Genomic DNA, 27,338 nt, shown 5'->3' on the forward strand with positions numbered 1-27,338 from the left:
TGTTCAGCATCTTCACACTCTGTATGGAGGTACTGAATGTTCCTCACAGAGATTTGTTGATTCAATGCATCTCTAAGCATTGGATTGGCTGAGATCGTCAAGTTTGATGATCTCAGTCAAGAAGGCAGAGCTGGGGCAGGGCCCGCACAGTGCTGGAATAAAAGTGAGTAAACTCACCTTTAAATTTGTTGACAGGTTGGCCGGGGCCTAAATAGCGCTAGTAGAACTAAAATGTGAGGAATATATGTTTTTTAATGCTGACACTATAGGGTTCCTTTAAACCTTGCGCTGCCAAACATTTTAACTATTTGTCGGCTGGCTGTTAGCGCTGCAGACAAATAGTTCTTCAAATTATCATTCACTTGTAAATAGCACATGAATGAGAATTAGCTATTCCGGTGCTGCAGATTGGTTCGGATAAATTTGGGAAATCAGTGATTCCGTCTCTGAACCAATGTTACAGAAATCGGTTGGGCTAACCGAATTCTGACCCCATTTGGATTTAGTAAATATTATCAAATATCACAGAGTAAGCAATAATATCATACATCAATTTAGACAAGGATAAACACTGTAAATGACGAAGTGAACTAGAAATATAGCTAAATTTTGTCTCTTTGTTAGCGTTTGTCTTCAAGTGTGAAGTTTCTAGTCTTCTAGTCTGTAACAAAGATCCTTGAGAGATTAGATAGAGGCAACCAGTCACAAAATAAAAAAGGTTTACATTTCTCATTGTTCACACCTCACAAATACATATCACTTAATATAGGTACAATAAAACATGATATTAAAAATAATGGGATTGATTTAGTATAGCAGGATGACGCTGTTGACTAATATTAGGAGACTATACTGTCGGTTCAAACTTCAGGTCAACATGTGTAATTCCTGGCAGGGTCACTTTACAGAGGTAATAAAATAAGTGCAACAAACATCTTTAGTCCAATATATATGCATGCGAGAAATATGATTATATCCTTTATAATAAAAATTAAATAAAATGTGTTATGGCAACCGAGAATCGTCCAGAAAAATTTTTTTTTTCTGATCAACTGTTGACCTCAAATTGACCTCAATTTTGAAAGTTCAGTGTTTAACACCATGCACTGTGAATAAAGTATTTTAAAGGACCACTCTAGTGCCAGGAAAACATACTCGTTTTCCTGGCACTAGAGTGCCCTGAGGGTTGCCCCCACCCTCAGGGTCCCCCTCCTGCCCGGCTCTGGAAAGGGGAAAAGGGTTAAAACTTACCTTTTTCCAGCGCTGGGCGGGGAGATCTCCTCCTCCTCTCCGCCTACGTTCCGCCACGTCGGCTGAATGCGCACGCGCGGCAAGAGCTGCGCGCGCATTCAGCCGGTCGCATAGGAAAGCATTTACAATGCTTTCCTATGGACGCTTGCGTGCTCTCACTGTGATTTTCACAGTGAGAATCACGCAAGCGCCTCTAGCGGCTATCAATGAGACAGTCACTAGAGGCTTTGGGGGATGGCTTAACCAATTTATAAACATAGCAGTTTCTCTGAAACTGCTATGTTTATAAAAAATTGGGTTAACCTTATCTGGACCTGGCACCCAGACCACTTCATTAAACTGAAGTGGTCTGGGTGCCTAGAGTGGTCCTTTAAGGTTCAGAGCAGTGGTGTATCCTGGTTTTGTGCTGCCCTAGGCAGGACAAAACTCAGGCGCCCCCCTCCCGCCCGCGCCACCCCCACCCAACCCTTCCTCCGCCTTCTAAATACACACACACACGCACTAACAGACACACACACTATCAGACACACACACAGACTAACAGACACACACACACACACACTAACAGACATACATACACACTAACAGACACACACACTAACAGACAAACACACTAACAGACACACACACTAACAGACACATACACACACTAACAGACACATACACACACTAACAGACACATGCACACACTAACAGACACACACACACACACACTAACAGACATACATACACACACTAACAGACACACACACTAACAGACATACATACACACACACACACACACACACACTAACAGACGTACATACACACTAACAGACATGCATACACACACTAACAGACACACACACACACTAACAGACACACCCTCTCTAACACACACACACACTAACAGACATACATACACACACACACTAACAGACATACATACACACTAGCAGACACACACACTAACAGACATACATACACACTAGCAGACACACACACTAACAGACATACACTAACAGATATACACACACTCACATATTTAACACATATTTGTTTTTTAAATGTAACCCCCCCAGCCTACTTACCTTTGGAAATGCTGGGGGGGGGGGGGGGAGTTCTCTTCCTCCCTGATGGTCCAGTGGCTGCTGGGCGGGCGGCATTGGCGGGCGGGCGGCTGGCAAGGGAGCACTTCCCCTGAGCTGTCTGCTCAGCTCCCTCGCGCATCGCAGAGTGAGGCTGGGAGCCTCACTCTGCGGCGCGCGAGAGAGCTGAGCAGACAGCTCAGAGGAAGTGCTCCCTCGCCAGCGCCGCCCGCCCAGCCTAGCAGCCCGCCGGCATGTCTGTTAGCCGCAAGGCAAATGCCTTGTTTGCCTCGCGGCTAATACGCCCCTGGTGCAGAGTGTAGAAAAAATTAACCTTTGTCTTTAATCTTTCATGGTTCTTTTCCTTCAGGAATTTTACCGGTGGATTGGAGAACGACAGATGTGGTTCCTATTTTTGAAAAGGGTTTAAAATCTTGGCCTGGAAATTATAGTGAGCTTAACTTCTGTGGCTGGGAAAGTATTTGAAGGGTTATTAATTCTTAATTTTTAGGAATTAATTGAGAAGGACATTTTTAACAGCAAAAATCAGCACAGTTTTATGAAGCATAGGTCATGCCAAACTAACTTCATTGCATTTCAAGAAGAAGTAGAAGTATAGATCAGGGTGTTGTAGTGGATGTTATCTACTTGGATTTTGCCAAAGCGTTTAATAAGGTTTCACACAATAGGTTAGTTAATTCAAACAAAAATAAATTAGTCTAGATAAAAACTATTTTCTTGGAAAGAACATTGGCTTATATAAAGAGTACATAGAGTTGCCATTATTGGTAAATATTCATGCTGGACAAAAGTGGTAAGTGGTGTTCCTCAGGGTTAGCAGATGACACAAAACTAGGTAAGGTAATAAAATGTTAGCAGAATAATACTTTGCTTCAGAGGGATTTAGATAGATTAGGGGGCTGGGAAGTCAAATAGCAGATGAAAACTAAGTTAGAAAAATGCAAAATTATGCACTTCAGGATAAAGAATGCACAAGCAACGTATAACCTAAATAGTGAATTAAAAATAACAGCAAATGCGAAGGGTTTGGGAATTGTTAAGGACAACAAACTAAGCAGCAATGTGCAATGTCAATCAGTAGTTGCTATGGTACAGCAAGGTATGGTCATGCATAAAAAAGGGCAATAATTCTCTGGATGAAAATATAATGTTGCCTCTCTATAAAATCACACCTTGAATATGCAATGTTGGGCACCTGTTCTAAAGATTGATATTATAAAAGAAGAAAAAGTGCAGAGGCGAGCTACAAAATTAATAAAAAAGGAATGGAAATTTTTAGTTATGCAGAAAGGTTAACAAATTGGATTCTTCTGAGTATCCAAAAACTGTGCCACATAGGGAATATGATTGCATTAAACAAATATATGCGGGGCCAACACAAACCACTGTCTGGAAATCTATTCATAAACAAAACTATACATAGGACAAGAGGAAGATTGGAAGAAATTAGATTTAGTCTAAGGAAAAGGAGATTTTTTTTTCTTTTTTTACAGCAAGAACAATAAGCATGTGGAATTCCTGCCTGAAGAGGTGGTTTCATCAGAATCTGCGCAGATGTTTAAACAGCAACTGGATGAGGGTGAGGGGATTAATGAGACAGGGTTGGGCGGTGAGTGTGTCAGCGTGAGTGTGGCAGGGTTGGGGTGAGTGTGGCATGGTTGGAGGAGGGAGTGTGACAGGGTGAGAGTGACAGGATTAGAGAGGGTTATGTGACAGGATAGGAGGCTGTATGACAGTGTGGGGGGCAGGGTGTGTGACTGTGTGGGGAGGCAGGGTGTGTGACAGTGGTGGGGGGGCAGGGTGGGGAGAGGGTGTATAACAGTGTGGGTGGGAAGGGTGTATGACAGTGTGGGGGGCAGGATGTATGACAGTGTGAGGGGGCAGGATGTATGACGGTGTGGGGGGAGGAGTTTACGAGAGTGTGGGGGGGAAGAGTGTACGACAGTGTGGGGGGGAAGAGTGTACGACAGTGTGGGGGGGAAGAGTGTACGACAGTGTGGGGGGAAGAGTGTACGACAGTGTGGGGGGACGAGTGTACGACAGTGTGGGGGGACGAGTGTACGACAGTGTGGGGGGAAGAGTGTACGACAGTGTGGGGGGAAGAGTGTACGACAGTGTGGGGGGAAGAGTGTACGACAGTGTGGGGGGAAGAGTGTACGACAGTGTGGGGGGAAGAGTGTACGACAGTGTGGGGGGAAGAGTGTACGACAGTGTGGGGGGGAGAGTGTACGACAGTGTGGGGGGGAGAGTGTACGACAGTGTGGGGGGGAAGAGTGTACGACAGTGTGGGGGGGAGAGTGTGGAAGAGTGTACGACAGTGTGGAGGGAAAGAGTGTACGAAAGTGTGGGGGGGCAGAGTGTACGACAGTGTGGGGGGCAGGGTGTATGACAGTGTGGGGGGCAGGGTGTATGACAGTGTAGGGGGGCAGGATATGTGGGGGCCAAGGAGTGTGGAGGCTGTGACAAGCCTCCAAACACTGAAATACCTTTTTATGTAAGTCCCTGGTTGTCCAGTGGTCGCAGTCCCTGGTGGTCAGGTGGGATAACTATCCTGTCTGCATCTCCGCTGTGCAGAGAGCTGCAGACCATGTTTTTTCAAGCTCTGGTCAGGGTGTTGCCGTGGTAACTCGCGGCAATGCTCTGTGATCTCGCAAGAACCATATCACGTGATCTGCAGCTCTGCACCCGGTGAAGCTGCAGATCTGAGGCTTGGCTCTCTCTATGGGCAGACCATGTGGAGGGGCCCCACACCCGGCGGCATACTAGGCAAGCCGCCAGGCCCCCTCTTGCTGTCGGGTCCTCGGTCATGGACCAAAGACCCGACAGTTCAGTGTGCCCTGAGGCAATCCAGGCAGCCATGAGGCCCCAGCAAGCGCAAGGCCTTAGGATGCCGCATAAATCGCCTAATTAGAGAGCCGCCTCTGCCTGCAATGCAAAATACTGCACTTTTAGAAAAACTTCAATGTTTACATTGCAGTGTTAAGACTGTCTCTAGTTGTTGTCTACCAGACGGCTGCTAAAGGCGCTTCCTGCTGTTTCATGAAGTTTGACTCTGTGAAATGATGGTGGACGTGCTCGTGGTTTTCGTGAGGACATCCAGCTTGTTGAAAAACCCCATAGGAAAGCAGAGTGCCTAATGCCTACAACTCCAAAGAGGGACGGGGGCATAGATTTCCTATAGTGTTAGAATACAGCTTTTTATTGCTCACACTACAGTGCTCCTTCAAGGGCTCACTCAAAGAGGAAGGCAATGCTTCTCATAATAAAAAAAAAATTGATTATAAGCATTCTATTGTTTGAGTGTGGCAATTGAAGTGTATACACTTCAGAACCCCAGAAAAATTGTACTTGAATTTGACTTTTTTTTAGTGGCAGGGAAACTACAGAATATCTATATGGATAACTAAACATTGTAAAATTAAATATTTTTAACTTTGGATTGTTCCTTTAAATACTCTGTCTTTGGAAAGTAGCTTACTGCATAGTTTATCTACATAATTATAAATGTTCTCTTCAATGTTGTCTAATGATGCAGAACATCTAGTACAAAAAATAACACTGTTTAGAATTACTGAAACTGTTGAGATAACCAAAGTGATTGTGGGGTTTTCCATTTATTTTGGATGAGTAATCTTCACCTTCCTTTAATATGTGTTTTCATAACTGTTTAAATGACCATCATAACAGATTCCGTCTTACTAACATGACCTTCTTGGAACAATCCGAATCAAGATATACAGACACAGCGTAACAGAACCAATAGGTGTACAGTGCATTATGATAAATTCAGAGAACCCTAAAAGAGATTATAGTGCTATTGTACATGTTTGTTAGTTATACAGCAAAACTTAAAAAGTATTATGTGCACAACTCTTTATGAAATTATGTTTTGTTTTTCATTTAAAGTACTAGTAAAGTATTAGTATAATGACTGAGTAATACGATCAAATTCTATATGAATGCTATGCCGGCTTCTCTGCCTTACTATTAATAACTTGCAACTTCAACGCTGACTTGACCTCTCCAGATCTTTATATAGCAGGGTAAATTAATTAATATTCTGATGCAGAAAGTAAAATATAATGCTTCAATACTTAAAGTGTGTCTTGGTAGTCTCTGCATTTTTTTAAAAATAATTTTTTGCAAAGACCTCCCTGGGCACTCTGTTCACTTGATTTTGGAGCAACAAGGAAAAAGGGAAGTGGGAGATATCCCTTCTTGGTATCGCCATCATTCTTGTTTCTGGGATTGCGGGAACTATACCAACTTTGCAGTCTTGTTCCAGATTGTATGATCACACACATAACGTCTTACACATGCACAAGGAGATGTATCTTAAAGGAAAACCATTCAGGTTTTGGCATTTCCCTGTGGCATACATGAAAAAGGTAGTGCCTACCTACTTTGTATTTAATATATATTTTAATGGTGCTGGAATTTCAGTAGATGTATATTGACAAACTGTAGATATCTTTAAAATGTGATGCATTAAAGGGGGAAAAAACAAACAAACATACATATAGAAATTAATGAAGAATGTATTACCTTTCACAGAATAATATGACAGATCTATTTTAAAACAAAAAAAGATCATCAGTACAACAAACTTCATTCCACATGGTGAAATATTGTTCTAAACTAGTGTCTCATTTACTAAAGGGAAATTTTTTTTATCTTGGCAGTCAAATAGAACTATGATCAAGAGCAGTCGCTTTGTGAGCCAAAGGAATAAGTTATGCAGTCAGATCTTTCATGAATCAAGGTTTATTGTGTATTTGTGTATTTGCTTGTACATCAGAGACATCTTAGACATACGTCACTGAATCTATGTGAAGCATTATTGCACTCCTACCAAAGGGGGCCCGTATCCTTTCTGACCAGCTAAAAAAAATTTTTACACCTAGGTGCAGTCTGTCTACGTTTAGAACCTCCAAACTTTGTACAAAATAAATGTAACTATACATATACCAGAGCCTTCTCAGAAATGAGTGCCAGCCACCCAACCACAAAACCCTAAATGTCATGATAAACTCCATAGAGCCATGGTTAGGGGTCTGTGGGCAGAAAATGCTTAAAACACAAGAATCTGCATTTAAGATTGAGAAACCATGGGGGGTGGAGTATGACTGCCAAAGCAGATGGTAGCGTGATCGTAGAGCTCCAGACCACAAGAGTCTTAATTACTTGATTTTCCCCTCTTACAACTGCCTTATTGGGTTCCGAGGGAACCTACAGCCTGCTTAAACCCCATGGTGCGAAGACAAAAAAGCAAAAAATGGACAAACCCCAAATGGGTATGAATACTGGAGATCTGTGGCAGCAGGCTCATGGCGCTCTTGGGCCTAAGATGGCATCCCTCACTGAGTATTGCTCGGACTTCTCAATCAAATTTTCCTGCGAAAAGAATGAGGGTTACACACCTGCTCAGGCAGTTTCACCGCTGACTCCACTACCGAATCCAGACTCCGCTCCGGTGACAACATCAATCCTGAAAGAGCTCCTAGCAGACCTGAAAAAGAACTTACTGGCTGATATGGCTACCATAAGCTGGGACCTGCAGGGCCTGACAGGCCAACACGGAGCACTGGAAACTGCATCTAACTCTCGCACACAACAGATCATATCTCTTCAACAAGCGATCCGCGAATTACAGCAGCAAAACCAAACATATAAGTGCTGCTTCGTGGCACATGAAGACTCACGCCGCCGGTATAATCTTCAAATCAGGGGGATCTCTAAAAACATCCCTAAGGTGGAGTTACCACACGACGACGGCTGACAGCCTTGCTGACACCTAGACAGGCCAAATCAGCAGTGATCTAAGGAATATTACGGGAGCCCAGACCGGCAAAGGCACCACCTACAGTACAAAGAGACCATGTGTCCAATTTCAAAATGGGAAAGACAAAGCTGACCTCTTTAAGGGGTAAGTCCCCTTACAACTTTGAAGAAATTTCACTGGCTTTCTATGCAGACCTCTTTGGCAGCACTCTGGCATTGTATCGGGAATCAAGACCACTCACCTCCCTTCTACAACAACACAAAATCCGCTACCGCTGGAGCCTCTCTTGCTCACTGTCTGTCTTCCATGGTGACACAACTCGCACTATTCAAGATCTCCAAGAAGCCGCACTGATCCTGCCATGCATGGAACTCCCCTAGGGCTCCCTCGGCCATGATGACCCAAATACAGCGCCTGAGCCACCTCAAAGATGGAAGCCGATAACAGCTGCTGAATTTGTACCTAAACCGTCCACGTCGTACACTTTTGCCACAGCCACAACCTGAACCCAGATCGGACTGCCTATTGCAAAGCCCAGTTCGGAACTTCTGTAATTAGGAAGTTTCTTCCCCTAATTGTGCCAAAAGTTAGAATCCTCACACACACATAGGACAGTATAGACACATTAACCCTTTTCAGACTGACTAGTTAATTATTATACACACATCCCCACCCGCCCCCCTCCCCCATTGCCTCTGGGTAACTTGGGCTAGGAATGTGCATGAAACATAATGGAAACATAGGCCTTGCTGGCACCTCTCTGCATAGAATCTATGCACGTTCCACCAACAAACCTAGTCTTATTTTTATAAGCGATCTTTCTCTCACTTTCATATTGGTAACATTGTTTTCTCTATAAATGCCACACATCTCACATTGAACATGTCACCACCAAGCACTTAATCATAAAAAATTCACAGCTCGACAAATGAACATCTTATTTCTATGAAAACTGCTTTTCTTTCACTACCAGTCTACTTATTGTTCTCTGCTATGTATACATCATGTCTACCTGGGGCAAAAATAAAGCATGTAAAAAATATACATTTTAAAAACACCTTTATATTAGTTTTCTTGTCTGAATAGAAAATTAATTTCCTATGTTCTTGTGTGTAATGCTGATCTAATTTTTATGTTTTAAAAAAAAAAAAACAGCCTTTACATAATATTCTATTGATTACCTGATTAGAATTCTCTATAAAAGTGGATTTTTTTTTTTACATATATAGTGGAAATTCTAAATGTGGGCACTGTTGGTAGGTCCAATTTAATTATCTCTACAGGGACCCTAAGTTAGTGAAAGTAATCTACAGTTAGACTATGATAGGCTGATAACAGAAGTAGAGACAGAAACTCTGATTCACAAATTCACATTTGTCTGTTTAATCGCTTTAGTTCCTTATTTTTGAACTGAAAAGACAGTAACTTTGTTCATTCAACTATTCCCTTATGTTTGCCTATAAACCAGCTATATTTTATCTCCCTTTACTTTTTGCCAGCTTTATCTAGTTATGTAGAATGGTTAAATTAAACCCTGTCCAGTAGGAGCAATACCTATCATCCATCTGACTACTCCTTCCCACAGGGGACCCACCCAACAAAAAGTCTGTTGGTACTCCCCAATTCTTTAACTAAATAGAGTCACAGCCTGCTACCCTAGGCCAAGGATTTGTTGACTAGTGACATATGCGAAAGGTAATTGGACAACAAATTAATGTTGACTTGAGGTAGTCATGGTGATTTTGAAACGGACATGTGCCGAAAAGCCATGGGACAAGCCCAAACAAGAAATCAACTGATATAACTAATTTAGCTTCCAGGTGATGTAGTACACCAATATTTCCATTCAGTCTTTACATGTTAGTAGCTCCAAAATTATGCCACAGGTAAGTAATGAAAAAATGCACATTTTATTAAAAAATTAAATAGAGAAAAAAAAATATAACAAAAATGCCAGCAACTAGTAGTCAAACGAATAAGATGTTACTTACAATATTTGCACCAAAAGCCAGTGTGCAACTCAAATGCACATTCAAATAGGTGGAAATGAAACACCCTGGATCCAAAAAGGGGGGAGGAGGGGAGCAGGAAAATGCAAAAAGCAGCTGGAGATAGCAAAATCTACTAGGAGGGAGAAAAAAAAAATCAACACTGGAGAGGGTCCCAGCAAACCTTGTAGGAGGTCCTGGATGCGTTTTGTGCCTGTCTTTGCACATTCTCAACCATTGGCCTGAAAACTAATGTGAACTAAACATATTACAAGGTACATGCACAATTTATAAATATTTTACACTTTCTTGTACAAGATCCTTAGACTTAGAACATAAGTCCTAATGTAATGCACCAGATTACAAAGTTACACTTTTAGAGTCATTTTATAATGGTTATAAGGGTTCAAGTCTCAATCCTAATTTTCTAAATGGTACGTAGCATGCATAACATTTCAGATTTAAAACATTTTTCATTTTTTATTTACAAATAGCAATTTTGTAACGGAGGAGACCCGGCACCTTGCAGGGCCATTTAAAAAGGTTTGGCCAGTTACTGAGGTATGGTGCCAAGGTACACTTACCATTATAAATTCTACAGTGGGGTACAGAGGTTTCTGATGGTTGCAGTAACACTTTAATTGCTGACATATAGCAACTGCAGCAAAAATACCAAGTTAATATAGTAGAAGTATGCAACTAATCACAATTAACTGTGCTAAGTTGACAAAATTAAACAACTGAATAATTGTACAAAAATTGCAGTGTATGCAGAAATAAGAAAAATGTGATAATATATGATGTGTCACATCATACACAGATATTGCTTAACAACAAAATGTTGAATGTTACATCAGCTGCTATACACAATGTTCATTGACATAAATACCATAATTGATGATTTTTAAGAACAGAACAATGGATCACATTCACACAGATATAAATGTATTTATGCTAAGTTTAGCCTACACATATCTGCATAAGTTTCTTATTTCTACATGTAGCAGATAAAATAAACCACAAATGATTATTTGTACTAATAGTTGCCGTTAAACCATGACTTTCCATAAGCATGCCTGGAAAAGAACATTTTTGTCACACTGGAAAAGTTCTGGACTAAAAAACAGGCTTCTGATTACTTTCAAAGTATAATGTTAAAATTGCTACCAGAGACAAATGTTATTACGAAGCAATTTCTGATTCCCAAAACCAATGGCACCATTTGTCCTAGAATTTCAGTATGCGCAATTTATTTATTTTTGTTGAATTGTGTGTATGTTTTGTAAAATAAAGAACAACTAATGTGCTATGTTTGACAGGAATCCCATTACATGCATAACATTACAAACTATAAAACTAATAATGTCCCCTTGGAAATAGCAAGATACATCTTAAGATTAAATTAACAATACTTCCCTGCTGGAAATTGCACATATCTATTTTCAGACCCTGTGTTATATCACGGACTACTGTTGTCAAATATGTCCTTCTAGAAATATAATACTGACTGATGGTCTATCAGCAGTGATGGTGCATGCTTTCTGCGTGAAGATGAGAGGGGACAGTAAAGTCCAAACAGCAGCAAACAGTAGAAAGGCAGTGCAGGGATTTATTTTTCTTTCATATATCCGTTGAAAGCCCTGCAAAGCCAGAAATTACCATAGTTCTTGGAAAATGCATTAACAATATACAATGCTGTCTATTGAGGTAAATGATTAGTGTCGGATGAATTGCCAATGAGGCACAAAACCTATCAGTGGTGATCTTCAATCTACCCCCTGTGTGACCAAACTGTATGTTTACTTTGGAATAAAAAATATTTATAATTACCTATGGATCAAGGTGTTGTTATGTTCTTCATGATGGAGTAGATCTGGCAATCTACTCATGTCTGTGTGTGATTAAACGATTTAATCACCCACAGACTAGCCATGAAGAACATGGCAATCTGGTGTACAAAAATACTCCATGTATATCATTGACAACCTGCAGACAGTCAGAGCAAATAAAGACAAACAAGCAATATATGTCTCCCTGGGAGTCCTCTCTGTGACGGACCACCTGCCACCCCGACTGGGTACCTCCGTCAATCGATGCTCCTAGTGCTCCCCGAGGACTCCAAGCACTCCACCGGACACCATAAGTACTGTAGACCCCATGAACCACCGCAGCTTGGTTGGGGTCTTGCCGTCCTCCACCCACCCTGGACCCAAGACCAGGATTCAGTTTCCAGTGGGTGAGCCTCTCCTCCAAGAGAGTATAGCTGTGAAGCTCTTACAAGAGCTAGTGGTTATAGCTTGTATAGCAGGTCCCTACAAACACGAGGCGAGGCTCTATGTTGAGGGTGAAGCAGGACTGAATTTTAATGGTGTCACACTGGCCTTTTATGACAGTCCCCATGCAAGGGGTACGACCACATGGACCTTGTTGGGGACTCCAACACAAAGACACAGATCAGTTCAGGGGTTTAGGAATTGCCTGGAAGTCATATTTTGACAGACTGCACGCATGGTTCCATGCCCAAAACCGTTCCAGAGAATCAGGTTGTTCGCCTGGTCTACTTGAAGGATTCAAAATAATATTCAGAATGCCAAACGTAGCCGTTCGTGAATAAAGTCAGTGCATGTCTCTTGTTCGGGAGTTTATTCTTACCGAACTCCGTTTGACTCCCGTTCGAATAGCCGAACCTCCATGGAAGGTAAGAGTTTAGCGGTGTCCGCGCCGTTGCATGTCCGATTTTAGTTCCATGAACTCGACGACCAAACACCGCTCATTGTACTCGCGGCTTAAGATTGCCGCCGCCACGTGGTTGAATGGCACTTCGAATGGCTTTGGGAGTTCGAAGTGCCGCTTCAAAAGTTCGAATTGTTCCTGTTATAAGTCCCAAGAGGCACAAATAGGGTTTTCAACCAGGGTTTAACACAGGGACCATAGTCACAGGGTAAGAGGTTGGCAAGTATGCTCCTCAAAGGACCCGTGACGAGGTCCAATTCATCATACACTCCTTCTAATGTAAATTGGTTGAGCGGTGTACATACATTTGATAAGTATTTTTCTTAAAATAGTGTTCTCTTAGTAAGGGTGCCTGCAGAAATGCAGGAAGAAGTCTGCCTGACCTTGTGGGTCTTATTAGTATGGTGTCGTATATGGTCTGGAAGTTGAAGTTTCGTTGAGATCAATCATATAGCTAGGTACGAAAAAGATTGTGGTAATATTAAACACGACAAAACTCTCCAGTGCAAATACAAAAAGTACTGTTGTATATCACCTGCATATCTCAAGTAAGATTTTGAGAAGTCCTGCATGGGCATAGAAAACCAAGAAAAGTACATTTACGTCAGGGGGAAAAAAAGAATAAAAACAGGTTTAAATGCTTACATTTTTTTTTTATTATTATTATTTATTTATAAATAAAGAGTACTGTATGCATTGGACTCAAATGAAATCCTATTCAGTAATGTTGCAGAAGGTGGAATAAATTATTTAAAAAAAAACCCTCCTTGGGGGGCATGGCTTGCCTGTGCATGGAATCGGACACATGCTAACCTGGGCATATTACAGCATGTTTCACAGCAACTCTACACAGGCTATCTGGCTACAACTCACTTGCTACAACAGTGACCCACATCGTCCATACGGTCAACTAAAAAACACAAGGGCTCGTTGGTTGCAAGCTTATCACATTGCCCCACCAGGCCCATGATGGAGCCACACAAGCTCCTTCTTCGGTTTCACCTCAGGAGGGAGTGATATCACTGAAAATGTTGCTGCTGTTAAGTATTAGAAGATATTTATTTGATTTTATTCTTACACTTACAAGGTGCAATTTGAAAATTGTATCATTTTTATGTGGAAAATATGTCTGTGTTTTACACAGAATGCACACAATTGCTAATTGTTTGCATTAGCACATTATAGGTGTTGCTCTAAAAGATTTTGTTACACTTTTGCACAGATAATATAAGTGGATGCATGGTTTGTTGTACTTTTTTGTTTTGAATATTTGTATTATTGTCGCAAAAAAGCATGAGCAGGCATAGTACAGGGTAATAGATGTAGTATATGGTTGCCTGCGCAGAGGCATATAGGTCAGGTTAAACAAGCATTTAAGTAAATTCAATAAAACGTGCGGTACGGTAATCATATATGGTAATAGTATTATAAGAGGCAGGCATCTCGGTGCGATGAAAAGTCCTATCTATTAACATTAAAACAGCGGCCAATCATTTACAAAATATGCATGCCAAGAAGTGAGTGCATAATCATCAGAACTGATAGCTTATTTATGTGCCGCAATGAGCATGGTTGTTTCTATGTTTAGATTTGAGAAGATTGGTGTACGTCGTATAATGCAATCGCCTGACTATTTAGGTAAACAATAATGGATAGCATATTCATTCTGAAGCTGATGCGAAGAGTCACTTAAGTATATGTCAATTAAGCAGTGACGTAAAAAGCTTATTGTATAAGCAATTAACCATAAACTTTAGCCCCTGTAGGAGCATTTTAGCATTTCTAAGCAAAACAATTTGTGCAATTTCTGCTGGTAACTAGGCATTTATTTTCTATATCAGGATGCGTATCTTAAGGCTGTGTCTAGTATGTAAGCCATATAGGCCTATAGTATGCTTGAGCTCGTTCCTAGTGTGCGCGGCTCGCTGTGAGAGCGTGGCGTTGTATAATCTGGGCGTTTATGAAAATCCTTAGGTTAACAGTTGTGACTGCAGTAATAATGACGAGTAGCTACATGTATAATGTGCGTCTTTCTAAGGTAAAGTGTAAGCATGCTAACATATATTATATATTACATCCGTCTGGCTATAAATATAAATTATTGTTCTCTTTTTCTTTTCTTTTCTTCTTCTTTAAGCAGCTGATGATAGTGTAGTGTCCAATTGCTAGATCAATAAGGTATATCCTGATCTAGTTCTGTGGAACGATAACTGGTGAGTCTCTCCACTGGAGGTGGCGTTGTAATGCCTGTTGGGAAGCATTGTCCAGCGTGGGGTTAATGGCCCCCTCTGGTATATCTGTGCCGTGGCCTCTTGCAGGCTTGTGCCCGGGGTGCATATTTTTGCCAAGCTGGTTATTCAGTGCAGGATCCCTCCAGCTCCCCCAGTGCGACCAACCCCCTCTTTGTTCCATTCCAGGCCTACTCTGGCCGGTCGTCCTGGAGTTCAGCAGTGCTGTGGGCACTCAAGGACATCAGCAGTCCGGCAGACTCCCACCCCTGAAAAGTCCCCGGGCCCCTCGTCCCCTGCACCTCCCCAACACCTGCAGTTCCCCGTTGGAGCTCCAGCCCCGTTGTGCCTCAACCCTCTCCGGTCACATGCACGTCGCCGGTGTTCGCCTCCCCGGCCACCGGTCCGTCGGGGGTCCAGCCCACCCCGGCTCCACAGGGCTCACAGAGTGGGGGCAGGCCTCCCTGGACCACCACCAAATCCAGGGGTTAGAGCCGGCTCTGAGCCAACCATTCTGCTGCCCGGAGGGGTCCATCTGTGGGATCCGTCTTCCCGGAGGGCCAGGGTGACCCCGCGTGACTCCCAGTAGTGTGCGCGTATAGCAGCCATCTTGGCTCCACGTGGGAAAGTGCTCCCCAATGTGCGGGCCTTCTGCCTCCAGTCTCTGGAGATTTGACTCGTGGGCCGGGATCACCCCCGCCGGCCCGAGGGGGGTTAGCGGGGCCGGGACCGGACCCCCCTCTCTCCCTCAGCCATCTGGTCTCGTGGCTCCTGCCATCTCCGTGTGCTCCGGGTGTGCGGGTTGCGCGGCGGTGGCTTAGCAGGTGTCCCTGTATGTTGCTCCTGTGCCTCTCCCCGCTTAATGCTTGTTTTTGCCCCTGCTCCAGGTGGGCTTTTGGTGCATTATTTTGGTGTGTTTAAGCATCTCAGAGCCAGAGCTGGCATGGATGGCTGCCGCTCAGCTCGGCGTCCCGGCTCCGCCCCCCTGTTGTACTTTTTTGCACTTTATTTTTTTTAAACACCAAGCATGTTTTTGCAGTATATTAAAGCACCTTGACAAAAGATGGCAACCATTTAAACAAATTTAGTCCCACTCATAGGACACCCATACATCGCTATTGCACACATGTTGATAAATATACACTAACCCTCACATTTTTCTATTCTATATCCTAACAAGCCAGCGTGATCCATTGAAGCGGAAACACCTAGGGTCTCAAGCCCTTTCTTATGCAATTCAAATAAGAAAATATTTTGATGCATTATCTGAGTTATGCTGTGGCCTCCCATGATGGTTCTTTGTTTTTCCTACATCTGTTTCCCTTCCTTATCCAAATGGCATGTTTTCCATGTGTACCAACTACAAAACTTTTGACATAGTAGAATTGTGCTGCTCTGTACTGTTCTATTGACTTTATGCCATGAACAAAAATAAAATGCATTAAACTCTCAGAACATTTACATGAACTATGAGCAATAAAGTCTGATGTCTGCAGTAAACCAAACACTTTATACATTTATCAATAATAAATAATACATCTCAAAAGACTAAAACACACACTTAAGAGCACATCTGCACAAATACATCCGGAATTTCAGTCTCTGTCGGTGTAATGCGAAACGTGTGTGTTTTTAAGTGTATTTAAAAACCAAAGTATGCCTTCCTATTGGCTGAATGAAAGTATTGGAAGCTTCTTGTCTTCTTCAAAGCTATTACAGAACATAAAGGCAATGTGATATCGTGTCACTGGTTTCCATGCTCAATTACAATTATCATTTGTTCTGCTATGTTCCGACACCTATGTGTAATATGATTACCGGTAGTTTCCATGGTTGTTTAAATTAATCAGGTAGAATAAATATGGTTCAAAATCATTAGCAGTGAACATAACTTCAAGATAAACAAAAACAAATAAAGATTCTTGAAAACACATTATAGATTGTGCACTGCCAAAATAATGTATCATTTACATTGGAAATCAACATTAATTTCCAGTGCAAAGATTTTACTGTATATGCAACTGACCATGCAACTTACCATCATAAATGTAATCTTAAAAAAAAAAAATATATATATTTTTTTTTTTTTAAAACAAAGAACACGTCTATCCATCTCTGCACATATTAAATGTTAAAATACCCATTGAAATGCAAATAATATAGGACTGCTTGTTTTATGCTTTTGCAACAAATTGTTACTTTTAACTTCACGCACCGTTTTATTTCATCCTTACTGTCATCCAGAAAATATTTCAGAAGATGAATCTCGGCTCCAGATGACAACAAAATAAACTTATCCATGTAGTAAAACTGGGGGAAACGAACAGGCTTACAAAACATTTCTTTTCCCTAAAATCAAGAAAACAGAAAAGGTTCATTGATGTTTGTTAAACTTTAAAGATATTTTAATTTAACCAAGACCTTGACAATATTTTTGGACAAGTTCTTCAAATTATGCAATATTTTTTGTATACTTTTGAACTTTTGAAATGATTTAATATTATGAAACATATTCTAATTTTGCAATCTTTTGACATAGTTTGCATGTATGATATAATTTGATATTTTGAAAAAAAAAAATGTAAAAAGTTATTCTTGAAAATTGAAATAATTTTATAAGCTTATCCAGATGTATTAAAATATAAGGCAGCAATTTCATACATTTTACAAATGATTCAATACTGTTAGAAACACTTTACAAATGATTTGTCTACAGTAGTCAACATTAAGTCTATGGGAAGTTTTGCAGAGTAATCATTTGTAAAACATTTCTAACAGTATTGAATCATTTGGGAAGCTTATTAAATCAAGGTCTAAGCAATAGTACATTTATTTAGCTGTAACTTGAATACTTTCAAAGATTTTACAGTTTTTAAAAGGTGAGGCAGATCAACTTTTCCAATCTTCAGTTACTGACACAGTAGAAATATATATGTAGGGGGGCGGGCCTGACAGCAATGGCGAATGGACATGTTTTCTTTGAGCTCCTTATGCATACCATAATAATCTAGTCCAGTCACCCATGTATGACACGCTCTACTTTGAGTAGGTCAAGACACCTCAACACTTAGCACTAAGTGACTGGCTCGGGGTTGCTACCAGCGCTCAAAGACAACTGTCTACGACGATCAGGAGCAAGCCCTGGCGGGCGCTGTGGCAATGAGAGGAGGCCGATCTCCCTGCCCGACGCATGCCAATTCAAAGCTCCATACCCCGTTAACCCTCCCAGGGTAAATTTGCTATTATAAGGAAATGAGTGCTATTTTCTTTTTTTTCTAATTTATACTTTATTGAGATGATATCACATGACATACAAATATCGATACGAGACATTGTTCCATAGAATACTGCATAATGAAAAGACAAATACATTAAGCTGGCACAAAGCTAAAATACATCTCCTTTTGTGAACGTCAAATAAAACCAGTAATAAACAACAGTAACAGTGATAAATAAGTAGTACTACTCTTACACACAATATGAACCACGGGGCGGCATGGCGGCTGGACGCACTTTGCACGAGCTCCGAGCTTAATAATCCTTTAACCAAGCACACCTAGACATACCTAAGCAACTACCTGCAGATTTTACCCGACCTGGGAGCCATGAAACAAGTGCACAAAGCACAGCATCAACTCGTTAACAATTACCTGGGCGAGACCTGGGGGAGCTGCATGGCGGGAGAGGAGGCCGCTCTCCTGTCAGACGACATGTGCTAGACAGCCCTGTTTCCCCCCCCCCCCCCAGGGTGCTGGGGGGGATATTCCGGCCTCCACAAGCATGTGGACCGACACAAAGCAGAAAAAGCGGGATTGCCGAACAAGCGAGCCACCCAGCATCACAGCCCAAGATGGCGGCGGGGCTACTCACCTGCGAAGTCGGGCCCTCTGTTACCTTGCCTTGCACACTCTAACCCAGTTGATCGCTTGCTACAGCGGCTCGGGGGCCATTTTGCACACTTATGGGCTTCCTTGGAGGCACGTCTGCAGCATACTGAGCCCCAACAGCGAACCGTGAGCGGTGACAGCGGATCCAGAGGGAAGACAGAGCCAAGCGGAACACGACCTCGAAGCGGCATCCGCGTAGACGGAGATGCTGCCACCGCCTGAAGCAACACACCACTCTGGTATTCCGCCCACTTCATCGGAGAAAGAAAAAGACCGTTGGCGGGCTCGGATCCGCGGCAGACAACTGCAGACCAGGGCCGGAGGGAGAATTATTACATTTTCGGGACTTACGCTGCCTTCTTTTACCCCCACTTCCAGGGTTTCAGTTTCCCAGACGTTGGAATCAGCTGACTGTGCGCAGGTCACTGACCAGTAAGGCTCCTACTAACCTGGAGTTCTCACTAAGCATGCATATAATGACTGTTTTTACGTATTACTGTTGTTCCAAGTTTAATACAAGCGGACATTATCTTATATAAGCATTAACTACATTTCTTGTTTCACTTAATACTTTATGCAGATTTTAAGCATAAATGTGTCCTAGTGTTTAGCAGATTAAGCTAGTAACTTTAACTGTAATGAGCAACCAATATTAATTCATATTTTGTTTCTACATCTATATACAAAAATGTGCACTGCTCAAATGCCATAATTGTAATACTAATGTTATATGTCTATCCTTAGGAATGCTATTGTGGCAGAGTAAGCTGTCTTGTCTATCCATGCACTAAAAAATAAAGAATTAAAAAAAAAAAAAAAAGTGAACCATCTGTATGGTGATTGACTCTAGCTGTCCTATATCAGAGGAAAACTCTCTGAGTTAGGCATGGCATGAAAGGTATAAAGCATAGAAAAAAATCTGGGGATAATACTAAACTACCTAATGTTAGTAGAAAAATGTGTTAAGCTCAATCACCCTACATAATCCCTCATAGCCTGTGAAACCACTCAGCAGTGACATAGAGATAGGGGACATCATAGTCAAAACTACCTATGCTGTAATGCTGTTCCTCTGAGGATAACATGCCAGTGCTAAACTGAACAATGTTACTACTGCCACTGTTATTTAACAACTAGCTTCAGTGCTGTATTGGGGGATATAACTTTGTTAGGAGAAATGAGCAAGATAAGGCTTCCAAGAAGCCTGCCTATGGTATGCAAACATCACATTAATACAATTATTACAATCAAAGAAACCCATAATATGTGGTAATATTCAACTAAAAGAAACAAATAACATGAGTATAGAAAACAGTCAGTAGATCTTGAATGTGACCAGTCCCGGCAACGTCATAACCCTCGCTGTCCCTTTCTGCTGTCCTCTTCTGATCCTGCAAGATAAAATGTATGAATATTGTATATATTCCAGTGTGTAGGAGACTGTGGCCCATGTGTCATCGTAGATTCAGATTCTGGTAGAGCAAGTCCCAAGGACAAAGCAAAGGTCGGAACCCCTGACATGATGAGATGAAGTTTCTTGCCATTGTGTTGTACTGTCAGTTGTCATCCCAGTCATCATGGTGACGTTTTTTAAAAGGGCAAAGTGACTGTCTCTACTGCACTGCTGAATGTGAAAAATCCCCATAGAATGCTGAAAGGACTCAAAAGTATGGTGAGGAGTGCATCTCGTCACCGCTAAAATCACTGCCCAGTTCGCCTTTAAGCAGAATTGCACCAAGAGGTCCTTCAGGACGTCCACTGGTGCTCTGGGAGACTGAGCCAGACGGAACTGAGAATTTACAGATTTCAATTTCGTTGGTATTAACACTGAGGCACGCAGCCTTCTCGGAAAGTGGGTGCCGAATGTGGGATGCCCCGAAACCGTAGATTTCTGTGCCTATGTAGATTTGCAATCTTCTGCTAAAACACTGTTGCCCCTGCTTTAGCTGCTCCACTTCCACAAGGTCTGTGTTTTCTTCCACAGCCCGAACACGACCCTCTAAAGCAGAGATCTCTTCCCGAACAGTCCCCCCACCCCCCATAAGTGCTATTTTCTATTAAAATATCTCCTAAGGCTATCCAACAGGGTTATTCACTAAAGTCCAAGTTCAAAGTGAATTCAAAGTGAATTTTACATTTAAAGGACCACTCTAGTGCCAGGAAAACATACTTGTTTTCCTGGCACTAGAGTGCCCTGAGGGTGCCCCCACCCTCAGGGACACACTCCCGCCGGGCTCTGGGGGGAGGAAGGGGTTAAACTTTCTCCAGCGCCCGGTGGGGAGCTTTCCTCCTCCTCCTCTTCTTCCTCGCGATGTCATCGGCTGAATGCGCATGCGCGGCAGGAGCCGCGCTCGCATTCAGACGGTCGCATAGGAAAGCATTAATGCTTTCCTATGGACGCTTGCGTGCTCTCACTGTGATTTTCACAGTGAGAAGCACGCAAGCGCCTCTAGCGGCTGTCAATGAGACAGCCACTAGAGGCTCTGGAGGCTGGCTTAACCCTCAGTATAAACATAGCAGTTTCTCTGAAACTGCTATGTTTATAAAAAAAAAAGGGTAAAAGCTAGCTGGACCTGGCACCCAGACCACTTCATTAAGCTGAAGTGGTCTGGGTGCCTAGAGTGGTCCTTTAAGGGTGGTCCTTTAAGTAGCCAAACACAAAGCATGAATGACTTAGAATATTTTACCTTAAATTTTAAATTCTCTTTAAATGCACCTTGAATTGCCACTTTAGTGAATAACCCTTCAAGTGAGTTGCATGAATGATGGAGAACATATCCATTAATCTCATAAGCACAAATCGATTGATTTTCATGGAAGGTTCTCCAGAAAGCAAAGATTTTTCACATTCACACTGTTCAATACTTGTTTAGATCCTTTGGATTTTAATAGTTTTTCCTGGTACCTTGCCACTTCTAATTGGAATAATATACTGTGTTTTTTCTGGCGTTGAAATACACGCATATTTGATATTAGCCAATGCCAATTGTAAAAGCCTACCTCGCTTCCTCTCCAGCTGACATCTACATCAGACAGAGAGAAACACGTTTCAGAGTTAAATTCTACTTTAAGGAAAATATGGTCCAGACGGATCAAAAGCTCTGCATTCCAATACTCACTACCAGAAAATAAACAGAACCGAAGCATTTAAAATAGTGTAAAGCAAGGTAGGCAAAGTACCAAATGTAAACAAAACTGTGTCTTAAAAAAACGGTATTTTGAATACCATATCTAGTTGGTGAGGACTTTGAAAATAACCAACTACACATAATAACAAGGAAACCAAGGAGCTCCGTAAGTTCATTGAGTTGTAAGTTTATAGTGTAAATCATTATATGGATCCAGAAATATGGATATGGATATGTTGCATTTTCAAAGCTAATAATGGATAGTGTTGAACAGTCTCCATGCACACATATTATGAAGTTCAACACAATGTCAACTGCCTGCTCAAAAGCATGATCTCATTAATGCTAGGTCTTTAACTAGCTATGAGCAACTTGAGTTGTGTTGCCTAAAAAGGTGATATCCAGGTTATTTAGCTGCTACATAATGGGCACACTATCTTAATTTTTTTAGAGCAACAAATGGTAAGAAAATGAAGAGCACATGTTCATACTAGGACTAGAAAGGGAAAAAAAAAAGTTTTTATAGTCTAGGGTAGTTCTTCAACTTGTGTACAACTCCCGCAATGTTTTGCCAGCTGGATATCTACAATTTATAGCAGGGTTGGATCAGTGTCAGTGTGTTTGAATTCAGGAGTGTATTTGTTTTTTAGTACTGGTGTTTAAATGATGGAGTGCATTCACATATATGCATACACAGATGCACACACTGTCTTAGACAGACATATGCACAGTGAAATAAAAAGAGTTTGGAAAGGTTTCCCTGGTGACTAGTACGAGTTGGATGTTGCAGCTATAAGCACTATTGAAAATGAAAATCATACAAAGCCATTTCACACAACAATTGATCTGTTATAACAATGTTACATACTGATTTAATGATGACAAATTGAGAGGGAAAAGGTTGTTTAAATCAAACAGCAAAAGCAAAAATTTGTCTTTATTACCACCACTAGCACAGGTTCGGTGCTCTTTGCATTCCATATCCTCATTGTTCTGTCATCAGCAGATGAAACCAGCAAGTTCTTATCATAACTCCAGCCCAGTCCACTGACAGCACCATCATGGCCTACAAGAGAAAAACATTTACCAATTTTGTTTCTATGTTTTTGTTTTTACAGCATTTAGTGTTTTGCTTTGTGTTAGGAATCTCATAAAAAGGTAGCATGTGGATGTCAAATATCAGGGTTGCAAGGCTTTATGTAAACACTCTATCTAATCTAAACAACTAATCAAAAGGTAGAACATGCACCAACTTTTAATACATATGATTTACATGAAATCAGGTAATGGTAGTTTTTCAATCCAGATAACCTACAATTGCCCTGTCTACTAAAGTCTTTAGAAAGCATCAAACCAATGTGTGACCTTTACAAAACAAGAAAACTTTATTGTGAGATTCAATTCTGGATCATCTCACATGGATGCAGTAGTTGGAAATATGTAGGTCTAAAATTGAACGCCTGTTCCAAGAGGATTTTGGGGCAAGAAAAAGGAGTAGTATACTGTATATTCTGTAAACTATTTTCTTCTTTGGAACCCTGATAATGACCTGTTTCCATAAAGTGTGCCGATGTCCCTTATTACAGTTCCCCTTTTCTTGGGCCTGCTCTTGATCTTGATTAGAAGGAATCTCTTGAAAACTGATAGGGCTCTAATCTGTAGCCTCCACTTTCTATTGACAGAAAAAAATGAATCTGTGCTTAGGTGAGCACAGGCCTTTCAGAAGACTCCAGAGCCCTCTAGATAGAGATCTGTCTTTCTTGATCAATTTTCCCCTAAACTTTTATCGACTATCTACCAGATACAGTATAGGACATTTCCAGGAGGAGGGTGAGGTAGTTCAGCTATTTCTGACAGACATGTTGTGAAAAACCTTATCATGTCAAGGGCGACTTGACCACAGACAGTACAAGGACTGAACTTCCATTTCCACTTACACCTGGGGATTCCTGTGTGGGGTCGTAATAAAGAGACATATAATGTGTCGGTCAATAACTTTTGAAGGCAATCTTTTTATAATACACAAAGATATTCATATTAGAGACCATGATTGTCTAACTGGAGATCGGAAAGATCGAGATGATGGCATATCCTAACAGGTCGACAAAAAAGCAAGGAACTTGTAGGTAACTACTTAAACACAATTATAACATAATATGTAACGGAAAGAATAACTGCAGATATCAACCAAAGAATAGAAAGAGCTGAACTCACTGAGTTTAACAGAAGGCCATGTTTGAATAATAGCACCTACCACGAATGAATATAAGCTGATAGGGAAAAGAGACCTCTGCCAGCTGAGACCACAGCTGGATATTCAATTAGGCAGAGAAGGTATCTGCCTACAAATAATAACAACAAAGTATTTAACCAGGAAAGGTACATTCAGATTGCTCTGGTTTTCAAGTACGTCCTGGGGATGTTACCGTAGCCCAACATCCAGGGGTTGTTACTATTACCCAATTTAATGGTACTCATTTTATCTACCTCGCCTGTACTGTAGGGTGTTCCTATTTACAATACTTATAATGTGCTTTTTTTGTAGTTAAAGGGACACTATAGTCACCAGAACTACTACAGCTTATTGAATTTGTTCTGGTGAGTAGAATCATTACCTTCAGGCGTTTTGCTGTAAACACTGTCTTTTCCGAGAAAATGCAGTGTTTACATTACAGCCTAGTGATAACTTCACTGGCCACTCCTCAGGTGGCTGTTAGAGATCCTTCCTGGGTCATGGCTGCCTAAAATGCATCCAAACATTCAGTGTCTCCACCCTCTGCATGCAGACACTGAACTTTCCTCATAGAGATTCATTGATTCAATTCATCTCTTTGAGGAGATGCTGATTGGCCAGGGCTGTGTTTGAATCATGCTGGCTCTGCCACTGATCTGCCTCTTTGTCAGTCTCGGCCAATCCTATGGGGAAGCATTGTGATTGGATCAGGCTACCACTTCTGATGATGTCAGCAGACTGCTTGTTTTTCTGAGTCTAACAGCATGCAGAGTTACAGCTTCAGGCTTGAATACAGTAAGATTTTGTAATATATTTGGAGGCAGGAGGGGGGGGGTTAAGATGGTGGTGTTAACACTATAAGGTCAGGAATACATGTTTGTGTTCCTGACCCTATAGTGATCCTTTAAGGTGGGCTGGTGATGGGAGATTTAATGTAACATGTAAGTGATCCTCTCCATATGGATCTCGTCCCATTTCTATTTTTGACAAGTCCCAATTTTTCAATTATATTAAGGATTTCCCAATTTTCTCTCAAGTTATTTAAAATTAATTATTCATTTATGGAGATATTTGTCTCTTAGATTTTTTGGGATACTCATATTTTTGTACTAAGTTTCATTGGAATATTCCTTTTAGGTATGTTATACTTTCTATATCAATCTTATTGGTATATTTTGATGGTATACCTATTCAAAGGATACTTGGTGGTTTAGTATTTTTAAAATCCAATTAAGTATTTAAATATTTATTTTTGGGGGTTAAAGGATTGCTTATATTATATTATATTAGAAATCATAGCATTTTAAATTGAGGAAATTAATTCTTGTCTTTTTATTTGGTGTATATATTATTGCAATAATTCTGTATTGATTTCTTCTCAGTCTGAATTATATTTTGTATCTCAATGGATATTGGTTACATAATTAGGAACATTGGCAACAAACATATAAATGGACACTCGTGGAACCCACTTATGCTTGACTGTCACGTTCACATAGAATTTGAAGGAGCTCAACTGCAGATTTCTGATTAATTAGATGTGAATGTGAGGAGTTGAGGAAATAAAGAGATGACAGTTCACCAGGGAGTTAACTGATACTGTGTCTTTAATATATTTGATTGAAGAAACACAGGTACCGTATCTTTAAATGGTTCAAGTTTGTTGAGTGGATTCTTAGATTAATTTATACAATTGAATTGAAGCAATAATATGAAGGAAGCAATGTAGATTTAACTTGCAGAGATTAGTTTTAGCTTAATTGATAGAAAATATCTCATATGGAGGTAGAAAAGTAAATGATTAGGAATTACTCCTATAACGATAGGAGGATGTGTGAGCAGGCTGAGCTTGAGCTCAGTAGTCAGGGAAAGTTCGTATAATACAGCGAGGTAACTTAGCTTCCAGAGGAGTTGAAGTTGGTTCCAGAGTGCCTTCCGGAGAGGTTCTGTGGAGAGAGGTCGAGAGGAGTCAAGTGCTAGCCGAGGTCGAGGAAGGAGAAGGAGGTTAGTCGTTTACGAGTCCGGTTCGGTACACAGGTAAGTTTGTAGAGAAAAGTTGCAGCTGGTTTAATTCCGCGGTACGCTGTTCATTAATCCAGCGTCTGTTGCCTGGCGCGGTCGCATTATGTAGCGCAATGAGACCGCGTCAGAGGGGGGGGGGTGGTTACAGTCCGTCAACCCGGAAGAGACCGGCAGCGCAGGTAACGGCCATGACATTGACAAAGCCCCAAGAGGCGGGGCGAAATGTGTTGCGTCACTGCCAACCAGGAAGCATTATTCTAGCCTTGGTGAAGAAATAATCTAAATTTTATTAAAAACAGTAGGTGAACATTTGCTTATACCTTCTTTACTGACACCTCCAGCAGCAAAGAAACAGTTAACATAGACAAAAGAAAACAACCAATCAGCATGAGGTTAGACATATAAAACCCTTTAAGGGCCCTCTCACTTCCTCTTTCTTTGATGAGGTCGAGCAGGAGAGCAGAACATCCATAAATAGCAACCATATGATTAAAATGTAACAAAACAGGATGAACCAGATCACACTGGAAAGTAAACAAAGACTTGTAAAAGCAAACTGAGTTTTCAGTACCACCGAGTCCACAGTAAACTGAGAAGATACGAACACCGACTTTAGCCCTCTCTACTGCGCCTTTTGAGTCGAGGTCGGACAGTTCCGTGAGGACCAGGTTCTCCAATTCTCAATCCATCCAAAGGGAACCCCGAAGGGACCGAGAGGGAAAAAAGAGCCAAGAGCGTCATGATCACAGAGTAGCTAAGACCAGGCGCCCGCAATCACGTAGCTCGGAGGCCCAAAGCGGAGAGGAGCAGGAAAAAAACATGCCAAGCAAAAACCACAGCAAACTATATAGATTACAATAAATAGAGCTAATTTGCAGCAAATACACCTATCACAGAAATTAAAATGGCGATCAGAGCAGAGAAAACTTTGTGAATTCTGAGGCTCAAATCGGAGAGGGGGAGCAGGGAAACAAAAAACGTTTCCAGCAAAATATCTA

The 27,338-nt window shown here is 41.3% G+C and overlaps 1 protein-coding gene across 1 annotated transcript in view; it reads right to left on the reverse strand.

The window, feature by feature from the left end:
* Positions 1-27,338, reverse strand: part of WDR27 (WD repeat domain 27) — a 501,316-nt gene that overhangs the window by 300,161 nt on the left and 173,817 nt on the right. The window contains exons 15-16 of the mRNA XM_063443196.1: positions 23,030-23,151; positions 17,286-17,419 (exon numbers count right to left, since the gene is read on the reverse strand). Of these exons, the coding sequence (XP_063299266.1) occupies positions 17,286-17,419; positions 23,030-23,151 (256 nt within the window). The remainder of the gene's footprint in view (positions 1-17,285; positions 17,420-23,029; positions 23,152-27,338) is intronic.

Source organism: Pelobates fuscus, chromosome 2, assembly GCF_036172605.1.
Source record: "Pelobates fuscus isolate aPelFus1 chromosome 2, aPelFus1.pri, whole genome shotgun sequence".
Classification (NCBI taxonomy): Eukaryota; Metazoa; Chordata; class Amphibia; order Anura; family Pelobatidae; genus Pelobates; species Pelobates fuscus.